The 23998-nt window shown below is 44.6% G+C and overlaps 1 protein-coding gene across 5 annotated transcripts in view; it reads right to left on the bottom strand.

The window, feature by feature from the left end:
* The window catches only part of LOC142786439 (receptor-type tyrosine-protein phosphatase T-like), a 253813-nt gene that overhangs the window by 91849 nt on the left and 137966 nt on the right, over positions 1 to 23998 (bottom strand). For all 5 annotated transcript variants that reach the window (XM_075884122.1, XM_075884121.1, XM_075884119.1 and 2 more), the window contains 3 exons: positions 12632 to 12704; positions 3863 to 3969; positions 2820 to 3024 (listed from right to left, as the gene is read on the bottom strand). In XM_075884122.1, coding sequence (XP_075740237.1) covers positions 2820 to 3024; positions 3863 to 3969; positions 12632 to 12704 — 385 coding nt within the window. The remainder of the gene's footprint in view (positions 1 to 2819; positions 3025 to 3862; positions 3970 to 12631; positions 12705 to 23998) is intronic.

Raw genomic sequence — 23998 nt, 5'->3', positions numbered from 1 at the left:
ATCTCTGGTGCCTTGCTGATGATCATCTTTGCCAGGACCCAATGGCATCACCTCCACTCATTTATCTAACGCTCAACAAGAGGCCAGGGGAAAGCTCACGACAGGCGGAAGCTGGTCCGCACGAATGGAAGATAGATCGGCTTGTGCAACTACAAAAGCCTGGAAAGTCACCATCTGATTTGACACTATTTCGCTCTACTGTTGTCGTAATTTGTGCACTGATTGATAGTCATGAAAAGAAATACACATGTCTATACTGGTATCTTGAGCACTACAGGGCATACACACCCTGCATGACAAGCTTTCGGCGAGGTAGGTTATAAGTCGGCAATGCAGCTGACCTCACTTTTATCCAGCAACAAAAGCATCCCAAGCGCACATCACTAACGCTATGTTCTCTTTGTCAAAGGAACATATGATAACGTAACACTTGACGCCATCCGTGCGTCGTTAGAGACTGTAGAAATTGGCGGCTGGATGCTCTAGTCGATTCAGGATCATTGTACGAGAAGTTCCTTTTTTGTACAGAAAAAAAAATTGTAGGAACACTGCCAAATACTTCACCTTCCTTGCTATCACTTAGGTCACAATATTGAGGCACACTTTGGTTAATCATGTCTTGTGCCAAGTGCTGTTCACATATGCGTATATTTGTTTGTGGTCTTCTGTAACCTTCTGCAAGTGCATGCAAGAAAGAATCTAGCAGGCTGCCACCCTGACATGCTCGCATCACCACAAACATTGTCTTTCTGTCTCAGCAGAGAAATGTGCATTGGTCGCGTTTACTCGCAGGGCTATGACACCATACCCTACTTTCATTAATCATTAAAAGTTCCATACCAGAAGAATCACCGTTTACTTGGGTTAACTTCGACAGGGACCTTTCGTGGCATGAAGAGAACGCTAACTTCCATCGTTCATATAATGCGGTTTTTCTGCTAGGAAATTTGGACCACATCGACAAGTTCAATGATGCACCTATACAGAGCAATGTTTCTGTGATTTTTATGCCACAGTGTGCCGTTGCTGGCAGGTACATGCAAGACTGACACTGCACCCTCGAAAGTCTGCAAGAAGAGCCACTGCGCGTGTGCTTGGGATGGCCATGCTGCGTCTCAACCCACGCGACAATTATGACAGCAAGAGAGTATACAATTCCAACATACGTCAGCCCTGACAATTTAGGAGGCCACATAAGACCCCTCTGCCGAGTTCCCGGTCACCCTATTGTTGAGTTGCCACTTCAGAGACCACAAGAGATGTCTTCAACCATTATTTTTACTCATAGAGAGTACTTCCATGGGATTTCACTCCAGCAGCCATAGCACTGTTGCCTCTGTGGTGCCTACAACAACCACAGGTGTGGGTCACTATTTTAGAAATTACGAACATGAGCCATCATTCAATAGTAGTCCTACGACAGGTGACATGTCGCTACCCAACGAAGAATATGGTCAATGGACCCACATCTACACCGATGGATCAGCCTCAGTTGGCAGCTCTACAGCAGGTGTTATACTGGCGTGCCAAGTGACTGTAAAGTTCAAAGTTTCCCACACGACAATATCTGCATCAGCGCAGCTTGCCGCCTTACGTGCTGCTATACTTTTTATCGCAAAAGCATGGCCTCAACAACGGACTCTTTTTGACTTTATGGTATCCCTTCAGAACTAGCACACAGAGTTACGGTGAACGGTGCATAAATAGCTAGTAAATATAATGAAAAATTTCTTCACCAAGTCTTATCCAATGAACATGGCACGGTGTTCCACTGGTTACCGGGACAATGTGTCATTTTGGGTAATGACCTAGCTGTTGATGCGGCCCGGTTCACCGACGAGAACGCCCCGACAACGCCAATTCTGTTGTCGAGAGCCGATGCTGCAAGGGCCTTGCTTCGATGCTTCGCTCGTTTGTTGACATAATCTCGGAAACTTGGCTAAGTGACCCTAGTGTCGGGAACCACCGCCCAGATAAATCGGACCATTCCATTTAGAAAGGTTCAAGTTTCGTATCTCTTCCACCGGGACGCAACACTACTGTGTCACTTGGGATTAGGGGTAGCTTTCACGAAGCTACTTTCTTTTCGCCAAAGAATGAGTGATATCTCCAGATGAGACTTGTACGATAGTGAGGAGGGAATAGGACATCTGCTTTGCACCTGTCATCGTTTTGCGAGCGAACGCGACTTGCTACGTGAAACGCTAAACAAACTAGATGATGGATGTTTTTCCGAAGAGATCCTGGAATCATGGCTATGCGTGTCGCAGGCCAGCAGAGCGACGTGGGCATTGCTAGATTTTTAATGCCGACCGGACTAAGTGACTGCTTGTAAGCGCGCAATGCACAAGCGCGCATGTAACCTGACGGGGCTATCCAATCTCTCCTGTTTCTTTTTTTTAACCCCTCATACCTTCCCCAGTGCAGGGTGGCGAACCGGATGTGCGTCTGGTTGACCGCTCTGCCTTTCATTCCTTCTTTTCTTCCTCCTCCTCCCATGCTTGGCGCATTGTAAGATTGATTTAAGGCACACACAGGCCCTATATTATACTACAAAGCAGTTCAATTCCACCGTTGACTACACACAAGTACAATGCAGACTTCTCCTAGTAAGATTACAGCTAAATTACTTATTCATATAGCAAAAGTCAGTGCCTAATTGAACCTATTTCTCAACCAAATTATATAGCTTTTGACCAGTTATTTGTAAATGATCTACCAAATTATAAAGCGAAAATCTTAAGATCACGAGTGGAGGCTGCGACTTCTGTTCGAATAACTTCTCACACTACACAACCTACGTAAGCTCGTGTACTCACCTGATGCCTTGGTGCTAAAGTTGTCACAAATGGCATTCCCGAATCCAGCACTGGTTGCTGCCTCGACGCAGATCAAATACGTGGACCCCGGAAACAAGCCTCTGAGATAAAACTCCCGTGAGTCAGAGCTGTTCAGTGACACCGACATGGGGAGCAACGATTTGTCCAGCATCGCGTTGAAAGTGTGCGACAGGCTACAATTCAACTGCACAATGAAAAAAAAAACCACATTCGAGAACTTTCACATCGACCATGGCCGCGGAAATAGAATTGCGCAAAGAGTAACCCACCCGGCCTAAACACGGCACTCCTACTGCTAGTTTGAGCCGCACTGTGTGATGTATATGTGAAATTGGCCTCGAAAGAATAAAACCAATTTCGGTTAGAGAGCCGGCTTTTACAGTGGAATATACGAGCTGTACAGTTACCGCCTCGTACAGTGAGATAGCGTTCGAACTCCGAGAACACCTTGAATAGAGGCTTAGGCATTCCTTGTTTATCTGGCCCATCAGGCCTTGGAGCATAAGCTTTATATTTTCTTAAGTTCTCTTGATAACAGTGGCAGAGCATTGACATTACTATTTTCGTTTTTGAATTGTTCTCAGGTAATGATGTATGCAAGAGAACCGATGTCTTATTAATAATATCAGTTGTATGTCTTCTAGCTGGCCTAAAGAAGACAATTATCCATGAGTGCAAAAACTGGCACCATATGGATTACAGCCCACGACTGTGAGGAAATGCACATGAATTTATCAGGAAGGTACGTGCGGGTCCGAGGTTGACTTGGGTACCAACGCCTTGCAGCTCAAGGTATTTTGTGTTTTTTTTTTTGCTAAAGCGTCAACATCACATTTCTTGAATTTACGTAGAAATACTTTAGGAATATTTTAATAGTATATGAAAACAAACGTTCGGACACGTTCTTTTAGTAGCCCCTTAATTTACTTGGCTATGTAGGTGATCAGACACATTATCTAAATGGTTGTCATTCCCTATTGCAACTAATCAGCCTCTAAACAGAAAACTTGATGTCCTGTTACCTTGTAACTTGTCAGGGCACCATTCTTGCGGGCAGGAGGGTCCCATTGTACCTTGAGACTGCATTCAGTCTGTTTGGACAACCATATGCTGGCCGGAGCACCAGGAGCTATCAGTGAATAATGTTCTGGTTACATATCATGCTAACTGTAAAGGGCAATGGGAAAATACCTGAATTTATTATTGTGAATAGTTAAACTACAGAAAATCAAGTTGCAACTCAGCACTTAAACTGGGTTGGTGCATCTTTTCCGAAGTCTCACAGGAAAGTGAACAAATAACTATGAGTAATATGAGTAATATTTTTGGCATTTCACGTACCGGAATGTACGTTAATATCACGAGATTCCACAACGTGCCGCAAGGACGATTTCGGCCACCTGGTGTGCTTTATTGGGCAGCTAAATCTGCGCGCATGGGCTTTCAGCACTTTTACTCCATCAAAATGCAGCCTCCGCCGCTGGGATTTCATCACATGACTTTTAAGTCATCATCCTAGCACTGAACACTAGAACACTGGGGCGAAGCTCGATAAAAGTTAACGACATCTTATTAAACTTCAGCGCACGTTGTTACCATGACACATTTCAAGTGACCGAATTTCCAACTTTTCTCATTGCTTCACTGCCTTCAACCTCGACGACTTTTCAGGGTGACATTCTGTATTGTTAACAGCGCAAACAGTCTGTGCTGAAGGCAATCTACAGCCAATGTTTCCTACCTACTAACGTCGTCTCGAAGGGAGCTGTTCTGTCGGCCATATCTATAGGGAAAGATAACGATTTCTTGAAAACCGCTCTTGGTCATAGCTGGCATAGACAAGCCATCTCTCTTCTGCGGAGTGCTAGTAGGCAATAGGAAACAAAGCAACGCACTCAATTGGTGTTTCCGATACATTTGTGCATTTGTATCACTCCTTTAACCATTCTCTCAAGCGCAGGGCAGCCGACCAAGCATGCGTCTGCAGGGTTAACCGTCGCCCAACCTTCAACCTTTATTCCTCCATTTCTTCTTGAGGACAGCAGCCTCGCACAGGCGGCTGTGGATTGATATCCATGCTGTGTTCCGCACAATGCTGATGCACTGTGTCGGCGTGTCCTGCTTGCTCTTTCTTTACACTTCTCATTTTCAAACAATCCTTACCTTTTTCACCAGTGTGGGGTAGTATAACGGGCAATTATAAATCGGTTATACAGGTGCACGCTCCGAAATGGTGGAGGTGACGTACAACAAGGAGTGGTCGGGCGTACCTCAAAGTAGTACGTGGCACTGCGAGAAATAATCCAGCTGATGTGTGTAACTTGTACAATCTGTTGCTTGAATAAATTAGTATGAAGGTTGAAAAAGTGCCGCCATATTCACGAAGTGAATGATGATGAGTGGGCGAAGCTACGGAGGTAAACCTGGTAAACCATGAATCCTCTGTACATTTTGCCCACTCGATTTTATTACATCGCTCCCCCTAGCGTACGTCGCCGCACTAAATCGAACGATTGCCTTCAACCAATGACACGCGCCATATGTCACATCATTCCTATTTTATAAGATCTCGCGTCTTTCATCAACTACAAGTACTGCTTTCTAGTTTATAACATCTTGCATCTTTTCATCATCAGCTACAAGTACCACCATCTAGTAAACACTACAAGAACTAAACGAGAGGTGGCTATATACAGGAGACGGTACCGCCATCTAGTGAACACTGCAAGAACTAAACTAGAGGTGGCTACATACAGGGGACGGTACCGCCATCTAGTGAACACTGCAAGAACTAAACTAGAGGTGGCTACATATAGGGGACGCACAGCCCACGCCCTAAGGAGCTTCGCCCCTAAAAAATATTAAAACACATGGACGGAATCTGTGCGGTTTACATGTTCATTTTTTACTTCAAATCATGTGAAATGCAAGACTGAGCTGCCTTTCCATTCTCGCATCAAGACAGTGCCTGCCCTCCAACAAACGCTAGAAAGGTTTAAGCTGTGCGACGCTGCTTATTGGGGTAAGAATAGATGATCCGTCCAGCATCTCTAAACATGAGCGCATAGAGGAATCCATCGCCCAGAAACATGCAGTACACTACAGAGTACGCCGAAACTACTCAACATCGATTGCGCGCACGACCTGGCTTGAACATCTTATGAGAATGCATCCTTTCGTACGCATGACTTGTCGATTTATCTGCCTCGCGTGATCTTCGGCTTCGTTGATTTCATCGATTAATACGCGGGCTTTGACATCCCTAACTACCATATAATTATGAGAGACACCGCAGTGGAGGGCTCCATACATTCTCACCTTCTGGGGTTCTTTAACGTGCACCCAAATGGTTCTTTAATGTGCACCCAAACCTGAGCACACGGGACTACAGAATCATTTTCCAAGGTAAACAGCGCAAAAAACGAAGACAGAGAACTAGGTCGACACAGGACAAGCGCTGACTTCAACTTTTCTTTTTCAGTTGAAAGCCAGCGCTTGTCATGTGTCTTCCTACTTCTCTGTTTTCGTTTCTCGCCCTGTTTACCTTAAAAAATGAATAATTACCAACTCGACCAATTTTCAAAACTACTCGGGACTACAGAATTTTCGCCTCCATCAAAAATGTAGCCGCCGCAGCCAGGGTTTGATACTGTGACTTGCAGGTCTGCAGCCGTGTACCTTATATAGCCACTAGACCACCGCTGCGGGGCTCTTTCGGCTTCGTGTTGCTCTGATACCGAAGAAGGCAGGGAAAGAGTTTTTATTGCAAAGTCTTCACAGGGTTAGTAGCAAACGTTTCAAACTCACCTCTTCGCATCATACTTTCAAGGCTTTAATCGATAAAAAAATTCTTGTGGTTAAAAGCTTTTCATTGAGCTCGTGACAGCGTCCGGTGTTTGAAATTTCTCATGTGACCTGGTGAAGCTCTCTTTGAAAAATAAATTGGAAACAAATAAAAACAACGTAGTCATGCTTTTTTTTGTTTCAATTTGTTTTATACTGACCCTACTTTTTGCCTGATGACACTCCACGTTTTTGCATTCGTTCTCCATCACTATGTGGCTACACATTAACACCTCCTGTTCTGTACAAGCAAAGACAGATGCCGGAAGAGGCTGAGAAGGCTATGAGACCCAAATAAATACATCTGTAAAGCCTAATTGGCGTTCCTATAAGCTAAGTGGTCATGTAGCTTTGACAGTGCTATGAGTAACTTCTGAGATGGAGTATAAATTGCACCCCGTAGAACTTTGAAAGCCCCGTTTTGCCCAGTAACACTAATCCCGGTCTTCAACATACGGTGCTCGAAAAGAACATTTGAGGTTAAATAGTGTTCATAGAGGTAGCATTTACTAAAATAGGCATTTAGTGGTAGTTGTAATAAACTAAGGCAAAAATGTCTCAAGCAAGCATTCTCGGCACCATCAAAGCACTATAAATACCTTTCTTAAAGTCCAATTACTGCTCATATATGAGCCACGATAGGAACGCACGGAACAAGAAAAAAAAAACGATTTGCCTATGATACGGTCTCCACTAACAATTGTTGAAATTTAGGCTTTTAAAACTATGGCATGATTATTAGACAAGTCGTAGTAGAGTTATCTGAAAATTTTGGTCACCTGTGTTTCTAATATGTGAACCTAAATCTAAGTACGTGGGCCGCAGGCATTAACGCTGTCATCAAAATTGTGGCCGATGCCACCTGGACACGCGCAGGAACTAGATAAATAGTGCAGGTGTCATCATTGTCATGTTCTTTCACTGCATAATAACAATAATAATAATAATAATAATAATAATAATAATAATAATAATAATAATAATAATAATAATAATAATTATTATTATTATTATTATTATTATTATTATTATTATTATTATTATTATTATTATTATTATTATCTCAGGATTTACGTTCCAAAACCACAATGTCAATGCTAGAGGCACCGTATTGGAGTGCTCCTAATGTTCCGTCCCTCTGGTGCTTTTTAACGTGCGCTGGCAATCGCACATTACACGGATCTCAACCATCTCGCCTCCATCGATCTGTAAGCGGGCCGCTGCTGGAATCACACTCGCGCATTGCCTTATCACAGCGCACTTCCGGGTCACAATCGGCGCGCACGCTATCAATGTGACATAGATATATACCCGCATATTTTTTCTTATGTAAGCGGCGAAAAAATCATTGAATCTCCATGAAGTGAACGATGAAGACTGCCCTATGCTATGTGCTAAGGTACAAAATGTGGACGTTGAAGTCGCCGACTAGTTTATATAGGGCTGGAGCTCGCGGGTGGTTTAGGAGCTTGCTTTTTGAGCTCGCACCTTGTTTTGCGGCTGCCGAGGTGTACACTATAGTGTTGCCATTGTACACTTCTCTAGTTGGTGCTCAAGGTCCCCACTCCGGTCACCTCTCCAGTGGTTTCGACAATGCTCACTGGATGGCGCACCATCACCCAAGGTATGTTTCCGATGGCACGCGCGCTTGTCTCCTCGCGACTACGATCACTTCATTCTCGTCGTTTTGTCAACGTTGCAGCACGTGAGAAGTTGCTACGATGTGTGTTACAGGATTCGATACCCTCTGAAGTCCCATTTATACCCGCTTGCTCTCACGTGGTCACCCAAGGCGTTGGTTTTCGATGGAACGGGCGCTGGCTTCCTTTCGACTACGTTCACTTTGTTCTCGCCACTTTGTAGGCACGGCAGCACGTGACAGTTTTCTGCAATGAGTCCTACGCATGAAAGCCGATACCCTAAGATACCGGCCTACCCTCAACCCCGTTAAAGAACGCCCAATAGCTCCGCGTTTGCCATTCATGAGCGTTAGGCATTTGACTCCCGGCAGTGGCCAGTATCAACGTTATTGGAATAAACGAGTTAATTCTAGTAATGTTGGTCAGTTACTGGCCAGTTATTGTTTTGGAACATGCTCGAAATCACTGCCTACGGCATACACATCATGCGCCAGCTCTTTAAACAGCCTTCCTAGAAAAATAATCTTGCCAAGAAACCTCCCGTGCACCTCCGAGCTCCTCTGATAACATTAACTTTGTTGATATGGTGGCGATTGTTTTATTGTTCACTTTAAATTGTGATTGATATTAGTGTAGCCTTATACTTTTTTTTACATATGTTTTATTATAGCAATGGTCTTCTAACCACCATGACAACGGACAGTGAGTTTCAATGAAAAAAGGTTCATTAGATTCACCCGGCACTTCCAGAGCTAAATCACGGTGGTGCCGTCTGGGTGTCGTCTTTGTGCAGGGGACGCTCAGCAAGTGCAGCATCGACGAGACGTGCAAACGAATACGGGAGCGCAGATGTCGTGCAAGCCCTATGGTACTCGTCAGCTGTCTCGAGGGTTGTAGAGGCTGCGATTCGTAACAGGCGGCGCCGCTTACGTTGCTTGGCATGTGTCTACTGAAAAATGTTCACTGTCGCACTTGTTGGATGCCATTAAAACAGACACGATTGCTATCGCCTACGTTGTCTGCTGCAGTCATCTTGTGCTGCAGGGACTCGGCACTGCCCCATGAGCAGGTGCACAGAGTTCATGAATTAGCCTTGCACGACAGCTGAACTTCTTTAAAACGAATACTGTGGTGCCGCTGCCACCATGTTTAACTTGTGGAACGAACGCCGAAGTGCCTGCAGTGCCTCCATGAACCAGTTCACGAAGTGCAGGTGAAGCAAATGGACCTAAAGCCAAGGCAGGCCACCGATACTCAGCGCCAGTTTCGGTTTCAAGGAACATGCGCGCTCGTAGCGGATGCCGGGCATCCCAAAATCCAGTTGAACGGACCCAGTGAGGTTCATGTGAATGTTCGCATTTTAAAATAAAACAAATAGGCAGTGCGATACTCTGTAAAGAACTGTTATTTTGTTTTCCGATGGAGGCGGAAATGTTGTAGGTTCGTGTACTCAGATTTGGGTGCACGTTAAAGAACCCCAGGTGGTCAAAATTTCCGGAGCCCTCCACTACGGCGTCTCTCATAATCAAATGGTGGTTTTGGGACGTTAAACCCCACAAATCAATCAATCAACTGTTATTTTGTTTATATGTCTTTTCTTAGTCTTTATTTTGTGAATTTCAAATCGAAGGGGGGAAGTGATTGACTCGCGTTCGTAACATTGCCTCCGTTCCTTCTCGCCCCTAGCTCAGCGATATTAGAAGTTCGATGGTGCTCAGTTATCTCGCTCGCTTGGCGTGTCAATCATTTAGAAACATACCTATGTAAAGAGCGGACACTCTCATTGGGGCCCTGCAGCCGAGCGACTTCACTGCTTTCAGTGCTACGAGTGGCTGCGCAGACCCGATAATGTCTTCAACATAAATAAAATAACGAAATTATTTTTTTCTGATGCCAGGATTTGAACCCATACACTCATGCTCTGAAGGCGAGTGTTTTTCCCACTAGGCTACACACCAATAGTTCTGCAAAGTGAATAAATGTACAGTGCATCTAAACCACATCAATTCGCACACTTTGTGCAAAACAAATACAGAAAAACAACACTTTCAAGTCAGACTTCACGTATCTTTGTGGCAAAGCATTAAACGTCTACCGCAGGACACAAGTACAGCAGATATAAAAAATTGCACAAATCATTAAATTTCTTCTTTGCAGAAATTTGATGCTAATCTTAGGGTTTCCTATGTTTTTCCGAGGTGGCTATTACATGTCTTGAAAAAGGAGTAAAACAGAGCATGGGTACGCCATCTAGCGGTTGGTCAGACCCTTTCTTACTGGGCCGCGAAAAGGCTGGAACGGCCACTCTTTATATAGTACCTTGCTTTATGTGTCAACTACGGGAAAGATAAATACCGCAAGTTGTGGCGGGCAGGGAACGGAAGCCGCAGTGAGCTACACCGAACAAATCAACTATGCATTCGTCGAAGATGGCTTAATCGGGAACAGGCCTGTTCCGCGGCTCTGAAGTGTGTGAACTCTTGGAGGCGACGGGCGACCACAAGAATTTAGACACTTTATTTTAGCAGGTATTGATTTTGCATGAGTACATTAGTAAACCCTGTTGTCTGCATGTCTGACTGGACTGACAGAAGTGCAGTGTCGCTTGACTAACTCATGAAGACTGCAGCCAAGCTGCTGTCGGTAAATTGCGTCTATTGAAAGGCTTGAATTCGAGTTGACTCGGGTACATAGTTTGAGCTTTTTTTTTAACTTTTGGCATGTAGTTCAAATGACGACAAGTAATTATAGGCTGCTTCTTGTTCGTGAAATTCTTGTAGCCGTGGTTTGAAAATTTTATGCTGTCAATAAAAACAATATGCTTCTAAATGGACTAAATGCTTGTAAAATGTATTACCGGAAATGCCACTAGAGCCAACGTTCTGACAAGTAAACATTTCTTCGTCAAGACAATGCTGTTGCATTGACGATAGTGAGTCAACTTGCCGAACCACTAATTCCATCGACGTTCTTTCTAGAAAAACTTCTGTTCGCTTCAAGGTTCTTCGTGCCTCTGAACTTCAGTCGGATTTGGTACTCAAGTTCTGCGGAAAAACTATGCGCGCCGTCACAACAAAGGTGATTGAGTCAAATATTACGTGTCCTACTCGTCATTATTGATAATTTTTGCATTGGTTCGGATATTCTAGGTTCAATGTTTGCTCATTATGTCCGTATGTCAGTTGTAAATTAAACTTGCTTTTGTAGATTAACACTTTCACACTGCGTGTATGAATAAATGGGCGGAAGAACTTTACATTTATGTCTCTGATATTTTATACAAAACGTGCAATAAAAAGTTCATTTTATTTGTGCTGAATGATTTTTGTCTTGCTGCGAAATCAGTCAGCTTAACTTTCGCCACTTCAGAACACACGAACTAAATTTAATAGATATGATTAGCGAAATTGTATGAATAGCCCCATCGCTCTAACGGTAAACCGACCTCAAAAGAAGATACGAGCGCATTCCGCTTGAGTGCGAAATGGGAAAGGAGTGCTTCTGCGGCAACCCTCCTCTTAATTTTTTAAACTTTTCTCTCTATTTGGTGACATCACGAGTGTCGTCATAAAAAATTTTATCCTCGCCATTTATTTCTAGTAGGATGCCCGGCAATCGCCAGGGGTAAAAGAGGCGCTGCCACTGCGTATCAGCATGCAAGAACCTTTACATGGAAGGCATAAGGAGTTTCCGCCACCTGGCTATTGCCTAAGGTCTATACTGTATACGTTGAAGTCGCCAGTATAAAGGAATTGTGCTTCCAGGTGTCTTCTATAGTACCATCACAATCAAGATTGTTATTAGTTAATTGTTAAACATTTTTGTCTCCCATTTGTGTTCAAGATATGTATTTCGCATACATGTTAAAATCCTCAGGTGTTCGAAATTTCCGGAGCCCTCCACTACTGTGCCTTTATTATTATCTGGGTGTGGGCACACGGATGCCAAGCAATTATTATGAAGTCTTCTTGCGAAAGTAGGTGGCCTAGGGTTTTGCAGGAGCGAACGGGAGAAGCCAGATAGCGTTGATCATCTACCAACAGATGACTCGGTTGCCTTCGGCTGAACCAAAATAAAGTTATTTTACTTCCTTCCTTCACCCCTTCACCCATTATTTTTTCTAATTTCAGCAGAAATGGAAGGTCAGGCAGCGCGGAAAGTGCAGCGCAGCATAGGCCCAGCGAAAACACATCATTGATAGAGCTGCGATATACGCCCAAAGTGAATCAGATTCACTTTTTAGGTTCAGATGGCCGGTGTGAACTTCCGACTTTTGATACCGCCGCCAAAAATTGAGAGAAATCTTACGCTTTTCTTTGGTCTCTGCTTCCACTGTAATCGAATATGGTGAGTATTCTGTGTCGACATTTTTAGCACGTACCTGAAAAGATAAATATACCAAAACACTAATCTTGGAAAATCGAAAATAAAAAACCTTGTAAGATATTCACTCTGCACACAAAAACTCGCAACATAAAGCTCTGAAAAATCAGCGGGAAGTTTGCCTATTTTTGTTTTCTCATACTTCTCAGCTTCATACACACAAATATTCCGCATTGGGCTGTTAAACGGGCTTCAAGTTATATACTCACTGCACCATTTCATCACGACAACTATTCTCCGCCGCAATTTCCCATTTGAAACGGGAACACACACTTTTTTTTTCGGCTGCTTCTCGAGGATTGTCGAGCACGTCATCCCTTTTAGTGATGTGGCTGCAGGACTGAGCAGCCATTGGCATTACAAATGAATCATTCACAATACGTTCGCAATACTTACCATAGGCAATGTTAGTGCTGACGATGCATATTGTGAGGGCAGGACACCTACTTCATAGTTAGATAATTTTACAAAAAAGGTTCTTTATATCTTACATGTATCGATTTACATGTCGATTGGTCCAACAAGAACATTGTGTATTATTGCACAAGTCATTTAGTATATCAAGTGGACATATGACTCCGGAAATTTCCGTAAAGCCACAGTACTCTTGATATCTGTTTTAATTTATCTCAATTCGTAGCGCACCGTAAAAGCAGATCTAAAAGAAGACCCTGAGCGTAAAAGAACGTTCACTGATGCTATGACACTGACATGGAAAACGTTAAAGCCACTCAGTCGAAGGATCTTGAATGCCTATGTGCGAACTCTGTGTGAATAAAAGCTCGCTTTGTCTATCTGAAGCAGCTCGAAACATATTCATTCGGCGTCAGACTAGCCTAAACAATATGGACTGGGAATTCTGAATATATATTCTTATCGCTCGGAGCAACTAAGTGTGAACGTCTGCGTGTTGGGCAGTTTGCAGCTTAGAATGAACGCCGAAGCAACAAAATTTGCACAACAGACCATATAAAGAAAATACTTGCTTTTTCGTGTGTGCGCATGCATGTGCAGAAAAAAGATAGAAAGAAAAGGCGTAAGAAAATGGCTCGATAACTTCTTTCCGAGAGCTCCGGAAGCAAAACTTCAAAACTTTGCTCTGGGGAAGGAATGCTACTTACGGGTACGGCAGCAGCCACGACGAAGATGCTTCGAATAGTAAGTCGTGGTTTTGTGTAGGCGCGCGCTTTTATTTGTATAAAGCAGAGAGATAAACCTGCTCTAAGTATGCCTAACGGCCGACTTTCGAAATGAAAACAAATGCCGCCTTCAGTTAATAAGCAAGATGGATTCAGTTAATAATTGCTTCAAATACGAGCACGTCACGTATTCACAAGCACAGCTCAGGTGCGGAAAAGTGCTTATTATATACTGTGACACGTATATACTGACAGATAACAGTTTCGTAAGCAGATGCAATAAGAGCATACTGTTGTATATTGGTCTATTTGGTTTCTGTTCCACGATCACTGCCGCAGGTGGCACCAGTGTTGTTTATGTGTATAAGCATGCGTAAATTGGAATAAAGGGGCTTTTGTTCCGATGGGCATTCAAGTTGTTTAGTCGTTCATTCATAGGCGGCACTTGCAGCCAGTACATTGGCGACGAGGGTGCTCGTTTAGGAGGGGGTGTGATTTTGGTCATTTTCGCCAACCGTTTCCCGTGCCATGAGTGTTTCCGGACTGGCACCACCACCCGCGTTCCTGCCCACGCCTGGCCGCCCTGCTGTTGCCTGGCTGAAATGGATCCGCGCCTTCGAGATTTTTCTGCTCGCATCTGGTGTTTCAGACTGTGCGCCGGACCGTCGCAAGGCTTTCCTAATCCACAGCCTTGGCGTAGAAGGCCAGCGCATATTTCACACACTACCGCTTCATCTTCGGCCAACGCAAAGTCCAGTGTACAAACTACTAATACGGATTCGGGAGCTGTCAAGGACACTTCTCAGGCACAGCATGAAGCCTCGTCATACGATACCGCTGTCACAGCGCTGCATGCGGACTTCGTGACAAAAACCAATGTTATGGTCGAACGGCACCAGTTCGGTAGGCGTGTGCAGCAAGTCGGTGAAGCAATCAATGAGTACATTACCGCGTTGCGTGAGCTTTCTGCTACATGCTCTTTTCCTTCTCAGGAAGATTCCTTGCGTGACCAGTTCGTTGCAGGCGTATTATCTCGGAACTTGCGCGAGCGGTTGCTGCTTGAAGAGTCTTCTCTTTCGTTCGCTCGAGCTGTACTAATAGTGACACAGTTTGAGCAGGACACCAATGATTGCAAAGAATTTGCTACTGCAGATGTCCAGAGCATAAATGCTCGCGGAAACACCCCTCCGCCCGCATCTTCTGCCAGTGACCCCTTGAAGCGATCGCGCAACCAACAGGGCCAGTGTTACCGCTGCGGTTCACCTCGGCACAACGCATCTTCATTCCGCTGCCCCGCCAAAAACAAGCGGTGTCATGGTTGCGGTGTTATGGGTGATTTTGGCTCGGTCTGCAACAGATTTGCCACTTTTGTTCATGAACTAGACGACGAAAGTTTGATAACTGAAGAAGTATTGAGCATTCTTGCCTTGACGACATCCACTCGTCTCGCAATCTACGTATCAGTAGCAGTTGGTGAAACGAAGTTAACTTTCCTCGTGGATTCAGGGTCATCAGTATCGATTTTGACGCATGACCTAATTAGGCAGCACATTGAAGGTCAGCAGCTTTCAGCTGCTCGAATTAGACTACTGGACTATTCGAAGAAACCCATTCCAGTGTGCGGTTGCTTCTTTGCTGATGTGACGTACAATAACTGCACAACAAAGCTTCTTTTTTATGTCGTTGAACAAGGCACCTCGCTTTTGGGTAGTGATGCCATTAGGGCGCTCAGTCTTCAGATCGATGGGTCGTCACTACAGTGCCTTGAAACGGCAGCGGTGCGTACTAGCGCTCGGACGGAGCACACCGCAGTCATGACAGAGGCGGAGGAATCCATTCACCTTCCATCAAAATTAGTCGATGAGTTTGGCGCTCTTTTCAATCCAGGACTTGGCATCGCAAAAAGTTTTGTTTATCGCGTCAAAACACGATCGGCAGTCAAGCCAGTTGCTTCAAAACTCAGGTGCCTTTCACTCTCACTGCGGCCACGAGTCTCGGAAGAACTGCGCCGCTTGAAAAAAATGAATGTGATAGAGCGAATAGAGGCATCCGAGTTGGTGTCTCCCATTGTTGTGGTTGAAAAGAAAGATGGAGGTATCCGCCTTTGTGTAAATCTTCGACAGGTAAACAAAGCCATCGTAGCAGATAGCTTTCCCTTCATACAGAAGAGCTATTGCATAGTTTAGTGGGGGCAACCCACTTTTCTAAGCTTGACCTTGCATCACCTTACCATCAGGTCATGCTTCACCCTGAGAGCCGCGATTTAATGACTTTTATAACACACTACGGCCTCTTTCGTTTTAAGCGTGTGTGTTTTGGACTCGCGTCGGCACCATCTGCTTTTCAGAGTATGATGTCGAAAATTCTGCAGGGCTGCAGCGGCGTCCTGTTCTATATCGATGACATCATTGTGTTTGGGAAGGGCAGAGAGGAGCACATGGCCAATCTTAATGAAGTGCTGAAGTGCATAAAAGAGGCAGGACTAATTGAACAAAAAATGCGTCATTAATACACCGGAGCTTGCGTTCTTGGGCCACAGGATCACCGCAAACAGTATTGTGCCGTTGAAGGAAAAGGTTGCTTTTATCCAAGACACTCCAGTTCTTACGGATCCAGCCAGCCTTCAATCATTTGTGGGATTGATGGAATAGTATTCTGTGTTTATTGCCAATTTCGCTGACATGGTTGAACCAATGCATGTCCTGCTAAGAAAGGGGCAGCGATTAGTTTGGTCTGACGAGATAGACGCTAGTTTCAGAAAGACCAAAGGTGCGCAGGCATTTAGCTCTATACTGAGAATGTTCGATGAATCTCTTCCAGTCTTAGTGTCGACGAACGCATCAGAGTGTGGAGTTGGAGCAGTCCTACAGCAGGTGGACGGACATAAACTGCACACTGTCACTTTCACGTCTCGAGTCCTTTCGCCAGCTGAGAGGAAATATTTGGAAGGAAAACAGTAAGCGTTGGCCCGTGTTTGGGCGTGCGAGCGGTGGCACGTGTACTTGTGGGGACGCCACTTCATGTTGCTCACTGATTATCAAGCCTTGGTGGCATTGCTTTCAACCCAAGGAACAGGATTGCGCCCCTTGCATGCAGCTCGATAGACAGAGCGCCTACTACAACACAACTATACCATCAAGTACCGCAAGGGGTCGCAAAACCAAGTGGCAGACGCACTCTCATGCCTGCCCGCCTCGTCCTTCCAGGAAAAAGAAACGCTGTTTGACGACGTTGTATCAGTTTTCGAAATTCCTTCCTGCATTACCTGAGAACAGTTTGAGCAGTTCCAATTGCAAGATACAGCACTGCAACAAAGCAAAATCTATGTGCAATCGTCGTGGCCGGCACACAAATCGTTATCGGCCGAGCTTCAGCCATTCTTCAAAGTACGTGACGAACTTTCCATGGTAGACAATCTTATCTTGCGTGGCGAACGGCTTGTGGTTCCCACGTCACTCACGCAGCAGGTAATCACTGCAGCACATGAGTCGCATCCCAGAGCGGTGCGAACAAAAGCGCAGCTCCGAGAGAAGTATTGGTGGCCGTGCATGGACCGCCAAGTCGAGCTAGCTGTCCAGATGTGTAGCATATGCCAGGAAGCAGACAAGAGTGTCAAGGTGCAAGCTACACTCTTGCAACCAGTCCCCTTTCCAGAGCAGCCGTGGCTTAAACTAGGCATGGATATTGTATGCGCATTTGAGAGGGCACCCTACGATTGCAGACATGCAATCACGCTTGTAGATTATTATTCTAAATGGCCAGAAGTGCATTTCTGTAGCGAGACGACAACCAGCCCAGTAATACGCTTCTTAGTCTCTGTGTTCGTGCCCGAAGGCTACCCAGAAGAGGTTATTTGCGATAAAGGTCCACAGTTTGAATTTTGGGAGTTGGAGGCATTTCTTCAAGATCGCGGCATCCAGGTCAAACATGCGTCCGTATACTATCCACAAGCAAACGGCCAAGTGGAGCGCTTTAACAAAGTATTAAAAAGTTTCATTCAAGTGGTGGTTCTGGAGCAGCGACCCTTGCGCCAGGCGGTAACAGAGTACCTGGGTGTTTACTAATGCACACTGCATGCTACAACGGCAAGGGCTCCAGCTCTTCTGCTACACGGGTGGCTGCCAAGAACTCGGTTGGATGTCATCGGGCATTCGTCGGTAACCTTCTTTGATGACCCTAACTCGGAAGCTCGGCGCTTATGTGAGGGGGTAAAGCAAAAGCAACCGAGCAGCAAACAATACACGGACGCTCAGAGGGCTTAGAAAGAAACCTGAGTTGACGTTGGTGACTTTGTCAGAGTGAAGAAACCCACTACTAGATTTAAAAGCGACCTCGAATTCAGCCACCCAAGAAAAGTGATCAGCAGGAAAGGACCATCTTCTTTTCGCCTGGCTGACGGCAAAACGTGGAATGGATCTAAGTTCTCAAAGGTGCCACGAGCCTCCACCGCCCTTTATACGTGAGGAGGAAACGGTACTGCTGGGGGAGGAGGATCTCTGCCTACATGCGGGGGCCCCACCCCAGAGATAACTACCAGGACTTCAGCTGCTGCTCTTTCGGCTGCGCAGGCGCACAAAGTCGCCTGCTGCGACGGAGTCAGCCAAATTTCCAAAAGCAGCCACACAGCATTGCAGGGTGCAACCACCAAGAAAGAGACTATCATCAGAGTGTTATGTCTACAAGGTGTAGCAACAGAATTTTTGCTAAGGTGAATGAAAGGGACGTATCCAGTGTGGTGGATTCGTTTTGTAAGTTATATGATTTTGTAATACTAAATAGTTACGTTCATTGTACAGGTTGTATTTTTTGTATAGCGTTTTTGCATATGTGCTAACATACTAACCTACTAAATCGCTAAATCATATAGCTGTTTTTAAGGAAGGTAATGTGTTGTATATTGCTCTATCTGGTTTCCGTTCTGCGATTACTGCTGCAGGTGGCGCCAGTATTGTTTATGTATATAAGCATGCACAAGTGGGAATAAAGGGGCTTTTGTTCCGATGGGCACTTAAGTTGTCTAGTCGTTCATTCGTTGGCGGCACACGCCGCCAGTACACATACCATATCATATATCACCACCGATAAAAGATGTACGTCAGCCTCATCTAACCTAAACTCACCTTGCCTTACAGAAAATTTTCAGCATCTACGGCATCTGCTAATGTCCGAAAACCTCAGCTCCTTGTCGGAAAGAGCTATTGATAGTTGACTCGTGTATATTTAGTTTGCGATATGGTATTATCCATACGTGTTTACAAAACATTTATCTTTCAGGGTATAATTTCTCACAGCTTTCCTATTAAACTTTCAGTTGGTAGTCAGCACTTGTCATTGTCCACGTGACGCGCTCGTAATTCAAGCAATCACGTATCACCAACTTTCCCAATCAGCCATTTTGGCTCAGTTGATCAAGAAACTCACAAGCACTCGTTGGTATAGCACGACGCCACAGGGAAATTCACACGGATTGCAAAAACAGGTCCTGCTCCTCGGATCAAAGTTGGGGCCAACGTCTTTCTGTGGCAGTCGCTTTACCATTTTGAGTGAATTAGGAATCTAGCGGTTGGTAGTGTGAGGGAAATTTTGTCAGCAAGCCGAAGCACATGAACACTTATTTCTGCAAATCAAATGCGCTAAATCTCGCAAGGCAGCGCAAGGATGGCAAGAGTCCCGAGATCGGTGACATTCATCGCCTTTTTATTGCTGCGGAGCGTTTTCAACGTACTCACAGGAGGGACACACTTCTACAAAATAACTACGTGTGTGGCACTGAAATTATATAAAGAATACATTTTAAATCACAAATTTTCTATATTGAGCTTTACAAACTTTCCTTCAGCGTGCATTTTTCTCTCCCGCCTGAAATGCAGCGTGTTTATAGAAAGTGTTCTATTTTCCTGTATTCCTTGATGAGCAGGGCTCAAAGTGTCACTTTGAACTACAACAAACAAACACCCAAGGGTGCCCTGTGGCATTGCATACAGTATTTTCCGAACGATTCTCAAGCCCAGACACTCCCCCGTGCGGTGACGATGCGGAATTCGAGCATGCGTTGTGAGGCTGCGCTGCGGCCTCACAAAGCACGCAAGTACGAGGACCTGACCTGGCCATCCCTGGCCATCCAGATGAATCGTGGGAGGGCGATCAGGCTTAACCTGGCCGTCACTAAGTGAACTTAGCCAGGTGGCGTAGAGTTTACGCGTACCTGTTGTGGACAGAATTGTATCCAGATTTTGCTATCATACTGATAGCTCACCCCCCAATACTAACACTTGATGTTAACGTCACTGAATTCATAATCTGTTTTTATTTTACTGGCCTCACTGAATCATTACCGGACCATGATTCAATTGTAGAGGTCACGAAACTTGGAACGAAATGTGTCGAAAACCTATCACCACAGGCATCAACGCCCGTCGATGACTGACACCCGACGACTAGGTGAGAAGTGAATAATAACCTAAACCAAAAGCTTAATATAGAGAAATAAACTTTATTTGGATCAGGCCCTTTGTACTTCAGCCCTAAGGTAACTCTTTTTTGAATAGTCATAATTTTATAAAGGGTGCCCCATGTAACTCTAGCCAGAGTTTGAAAATATGCCGGAACACGTAATAATGACGCGGCGAAATGCATGTTACTCACCGTTGTCGGGAGTTAGCCAGATTATTTTTTTTGTGCTCTCAAATATAGTTTATTTATATACATTCAATTACCTACCTTTTCAAGAAACGAACATAAAAATTTCAATAAGAAAGTTATAGATCGGTTTGCAAAATGTTCAATCTGACAGTTTTCTACTTTATATCTCTTAGGTATTAGTGTTTTTCGGCTAAATGTAAATGCCCGCGAAATACAAAAAAATTACCACGTGACAAACCCGCTCGCGCGTCAGTGCGCACGATGATTCAAGCACTCCCTAACGTTCCGCTTACGAACGGCACGCTTCCCTCGCAACGGTTCATGACAGCGATAAGAAGTCACAGCGGTCACCCTTTTTGTGGCCGATAGCGAAACGTGTTCATCGTAAAGCCACTACCGTCGTTGCGGCCAAGCGGAGACAGCACAATGCAGCAACTGCTGTGGTCATTCGCACGTGGAACATTATGGAGCTTTAGAATAGTGCACTGCGAGCCCTTGAAGTGCGGTCACTGCCACTGCGCATGCGTCGTAACACGAGTCGGCGTTCGCGTTCGCGGACCGCACGCGAAAAAATCTGAAATCGCGTGCAGTGATGGCGCCCCGCATGTGCCCCGCTACCGCTGGTTTCGAGGCCACGGGTGGTGATGGCGGCCCACATGTGCGCGCAAGCGCTGGTTTCGAGGCTACGGTGTCGCTGCGATCGTGCGTTGCAGTTTGCAGCAGGGAAAACGCTATTGTAAAGCTCATAAGGTGCCCGCTATGACCGCAACGTCAGCAGCGCTTGCAAACGATATTTTAAAGCTCCCTATAAGAGACCACTAAAATAATTGCGTGCACTGGCGCACGTGCGGGTTCGTTTCGTGATACTTTTTGTATTTCTCGAGCATTTATAATTAGCAAAAAAACACTAATACCTAACAAATATGAAGTTCAGAATTGTCTGACCGGACATTTTGCAAACCGATCTACAACTTTATCATTGAAATTTTTTATCTATTTTCGTTTCTTGAAAAGTTAGTTAACTAAACATATCTAATTAGACAGTATTTGAGAACACAAAAAACTCTCTGACTTACTCCAGGCAATAGTGAGCAACATGCATTTGGTCGCGTCGTGATTATGTGTTCCGACATATTTTTAAACTCTGACTAAAGTTACCTGAAACACCCTGTGTATGCAAAGGTAACTATAAATTAATTTACAATTTATGTTACAGTTGGCTAAATGACCGAATGCCTCATTTTTTTGCGCAGTGCCCTAAATGGGGGCGGGGGGTGTATCCATGCGATCCATAGGATGATCTGCTATTAGTGCTTGTATTTACATCGGCGCATTGCCAGGTCAACGAGGCGTCGCTCACTTTTGCATGTGTGCTTTTGTGTCTTCAACAGTTTATTTATTTGCTAATCTGATGTTCACTGGAGTGACATTTCAAAGCTTATCTAGCTCAAAGAATGTCTAGATAGTCGCTCCAATGACTGCCGACTGCCTTCGCTGGAAAATGGTTGGCGTGTCCTCCAATTTAGTGATGGCGATTGCAACACACTAAGCAAAAAGACTGTGTAGACGGCTGCTGAAGCAATATTATGAAAACTGCTGTCACACTGCAGTAGTTTTCCGCGATTGAGCAACGTGAGTTTTCGTACAGTTATGCTATTGTGCTTATGAATAGTTGTTTTAAAGCTTCATCAGCAAATTTTATGATGCATATTGCAAGTGCACTCTTTAGCTTATAAAACAATCTTGCTCCTCAAATCTTTATGTTATTCTTCCCTTTCTCTCGCACATGCAATTAGCGAGCCATAAAGTTCAATAGAATTGCATATTTATCATGATACCTAAGAGGTCAGCAATAAAGAAAAAAACTTCATTTTGTGCCACGTAGGTTTAATTGCTGACGTCGCTATCACTTGCGGTTGAGATATCATAGTTTCTATTTTTTGCTCGTTTTTAGTTCTCTTCTCCATAGATAGAGGACGACGGTAGCAACGAGCCACCAGGTACTGGATACATGGGCTTCTAAGAAAGTTACGCTACCAGTTTACATACACCTTGGCCGGACTGCCTACAGCCCGCATGGTGGCAGCAGCCCACAGTTGAGGTGTTGACGATGCCATTCTCGACAACGTCCCCGTCGCTACCAACGCTACCAGGCCCATCAACTCTACTGCCAGTGACGAAGCTCATAGATACGCCAGTCGACGCCTGGCTTGGCTGGAGAGCATAGAAGAGTAAGTTTGAACTGTTTGCCACAAACTCTTTTGATCAGGCAGCCAAGCAAGGTGCAGGCATAACATTTTCGGTCAGCATAGACGAACGAGGCAAAAAGAATACAACACTTTCTAGTTTCGGGTGGAAAAGGACAAAAATGGTGCCCAAGTTATGCGAAAAAATTTTAGTGCTACTATAGGCCAGTGAAAACCTAAACGCTGCACGAATTCCGATGTGGCTCAAGGGACTGATAAGATGATGAGATGATAAATGAATGGTTGATTTAGATGAAGGAGCTGCCAATTTGATCTTCTAAAAATGAATAAGAGGCAGTAGCATCCTTCTAGTCCTTAGAGATAAGCTGTTGCACCATAAACTGTTGGCAGAAAATTCTTCGTACAAAAAAAAAAACTGTAGAAACGTGCCATACTGATGAGCAAAGAAATCAGCACTTCAAAGAAATAAGCGCTGCAGCCGGAGGAGCACACAGAAGATTTTGAACTCCGTTGCAACTTATAGAGACGTAAGCAGCATTTGCGGCTACCAGATGCAGCGGAAACTACACAGCGCGGGGAAAGAGCTGCCGCATGTGGAAGACACCAAACCACTTTGCGCAGGTTTGCAAATTATTTCGGGCCACACAAAACAGAAGCTGACAAAGAAAGTAGCTGCAGGAAGTATACGGCCAGAGACGTACTTTGCGGCAGCAATTTTTGTCTCACTGGGCTTAATATCAACTCGGTTGAAGTCGATTATAAAAAGCCATATTTCACATTGAAGATCAAGCGGTGACTTAGAAGCTGGACACGGAAGGAAACTGTTGCAGAATCTTATAACTAGACTTAGCAAGAGTGTCTGATAAGTTCAAGAAACCTCGTAACATGTCACTGACAGCGTTCTTTCATCATCAGGACATGACAGAAGTGTAACTGTCTTGTCTTGTCTCCTAGGAGATTTTGGCTCATACCCACATGGGGAATTGGCCACACTGTACCTCATAATAGATCATTTTTTACAACGCTTGCTAAAAATAATAAAGAGAAATTACATAGGAACAATAATATAGTCCTTTTGAAAAAATGTGAAAAAATTGCAGAAGAATGCGATAAACCAGAATATAAAACAAATTACCAAGAATGAGGAAGGGGGAGAAAGAATTGGATATATCTGGCAGTACCACCAGCAGCGTATCCTTCCGGTTGCCTGAATGAATTTATGTAGCGCTGACAGAATAGCACTGTGGCCCACACCCAACTGACTGGCTCCAAACGATAACAGGATGGATGTATTGACTGGCGAT

Source organism: Rhipicephalus microplus, unplaced genomic scaffold (genome assembly GCF_043290135.1).
Source record: "Rhipicephalus microplus isolate Deutch F79 unplaced genomic scaffold, USDA_Rmic scaffold_24, whole genome shotgun sequence".
Taxonomy (NCBI): domain Eukaryota; kingdom Metazoa; phylum Arthropoda; class Arachnida; order Ixodida; family Ixodidae; genus Rhipicephalus; species Rhipicephalus microplus.
The sequence above is the reverse complement of the archived record's forward strand: the minus strand, read 5'-3'. Positions and strand labels throughout refer to the sequence as shown.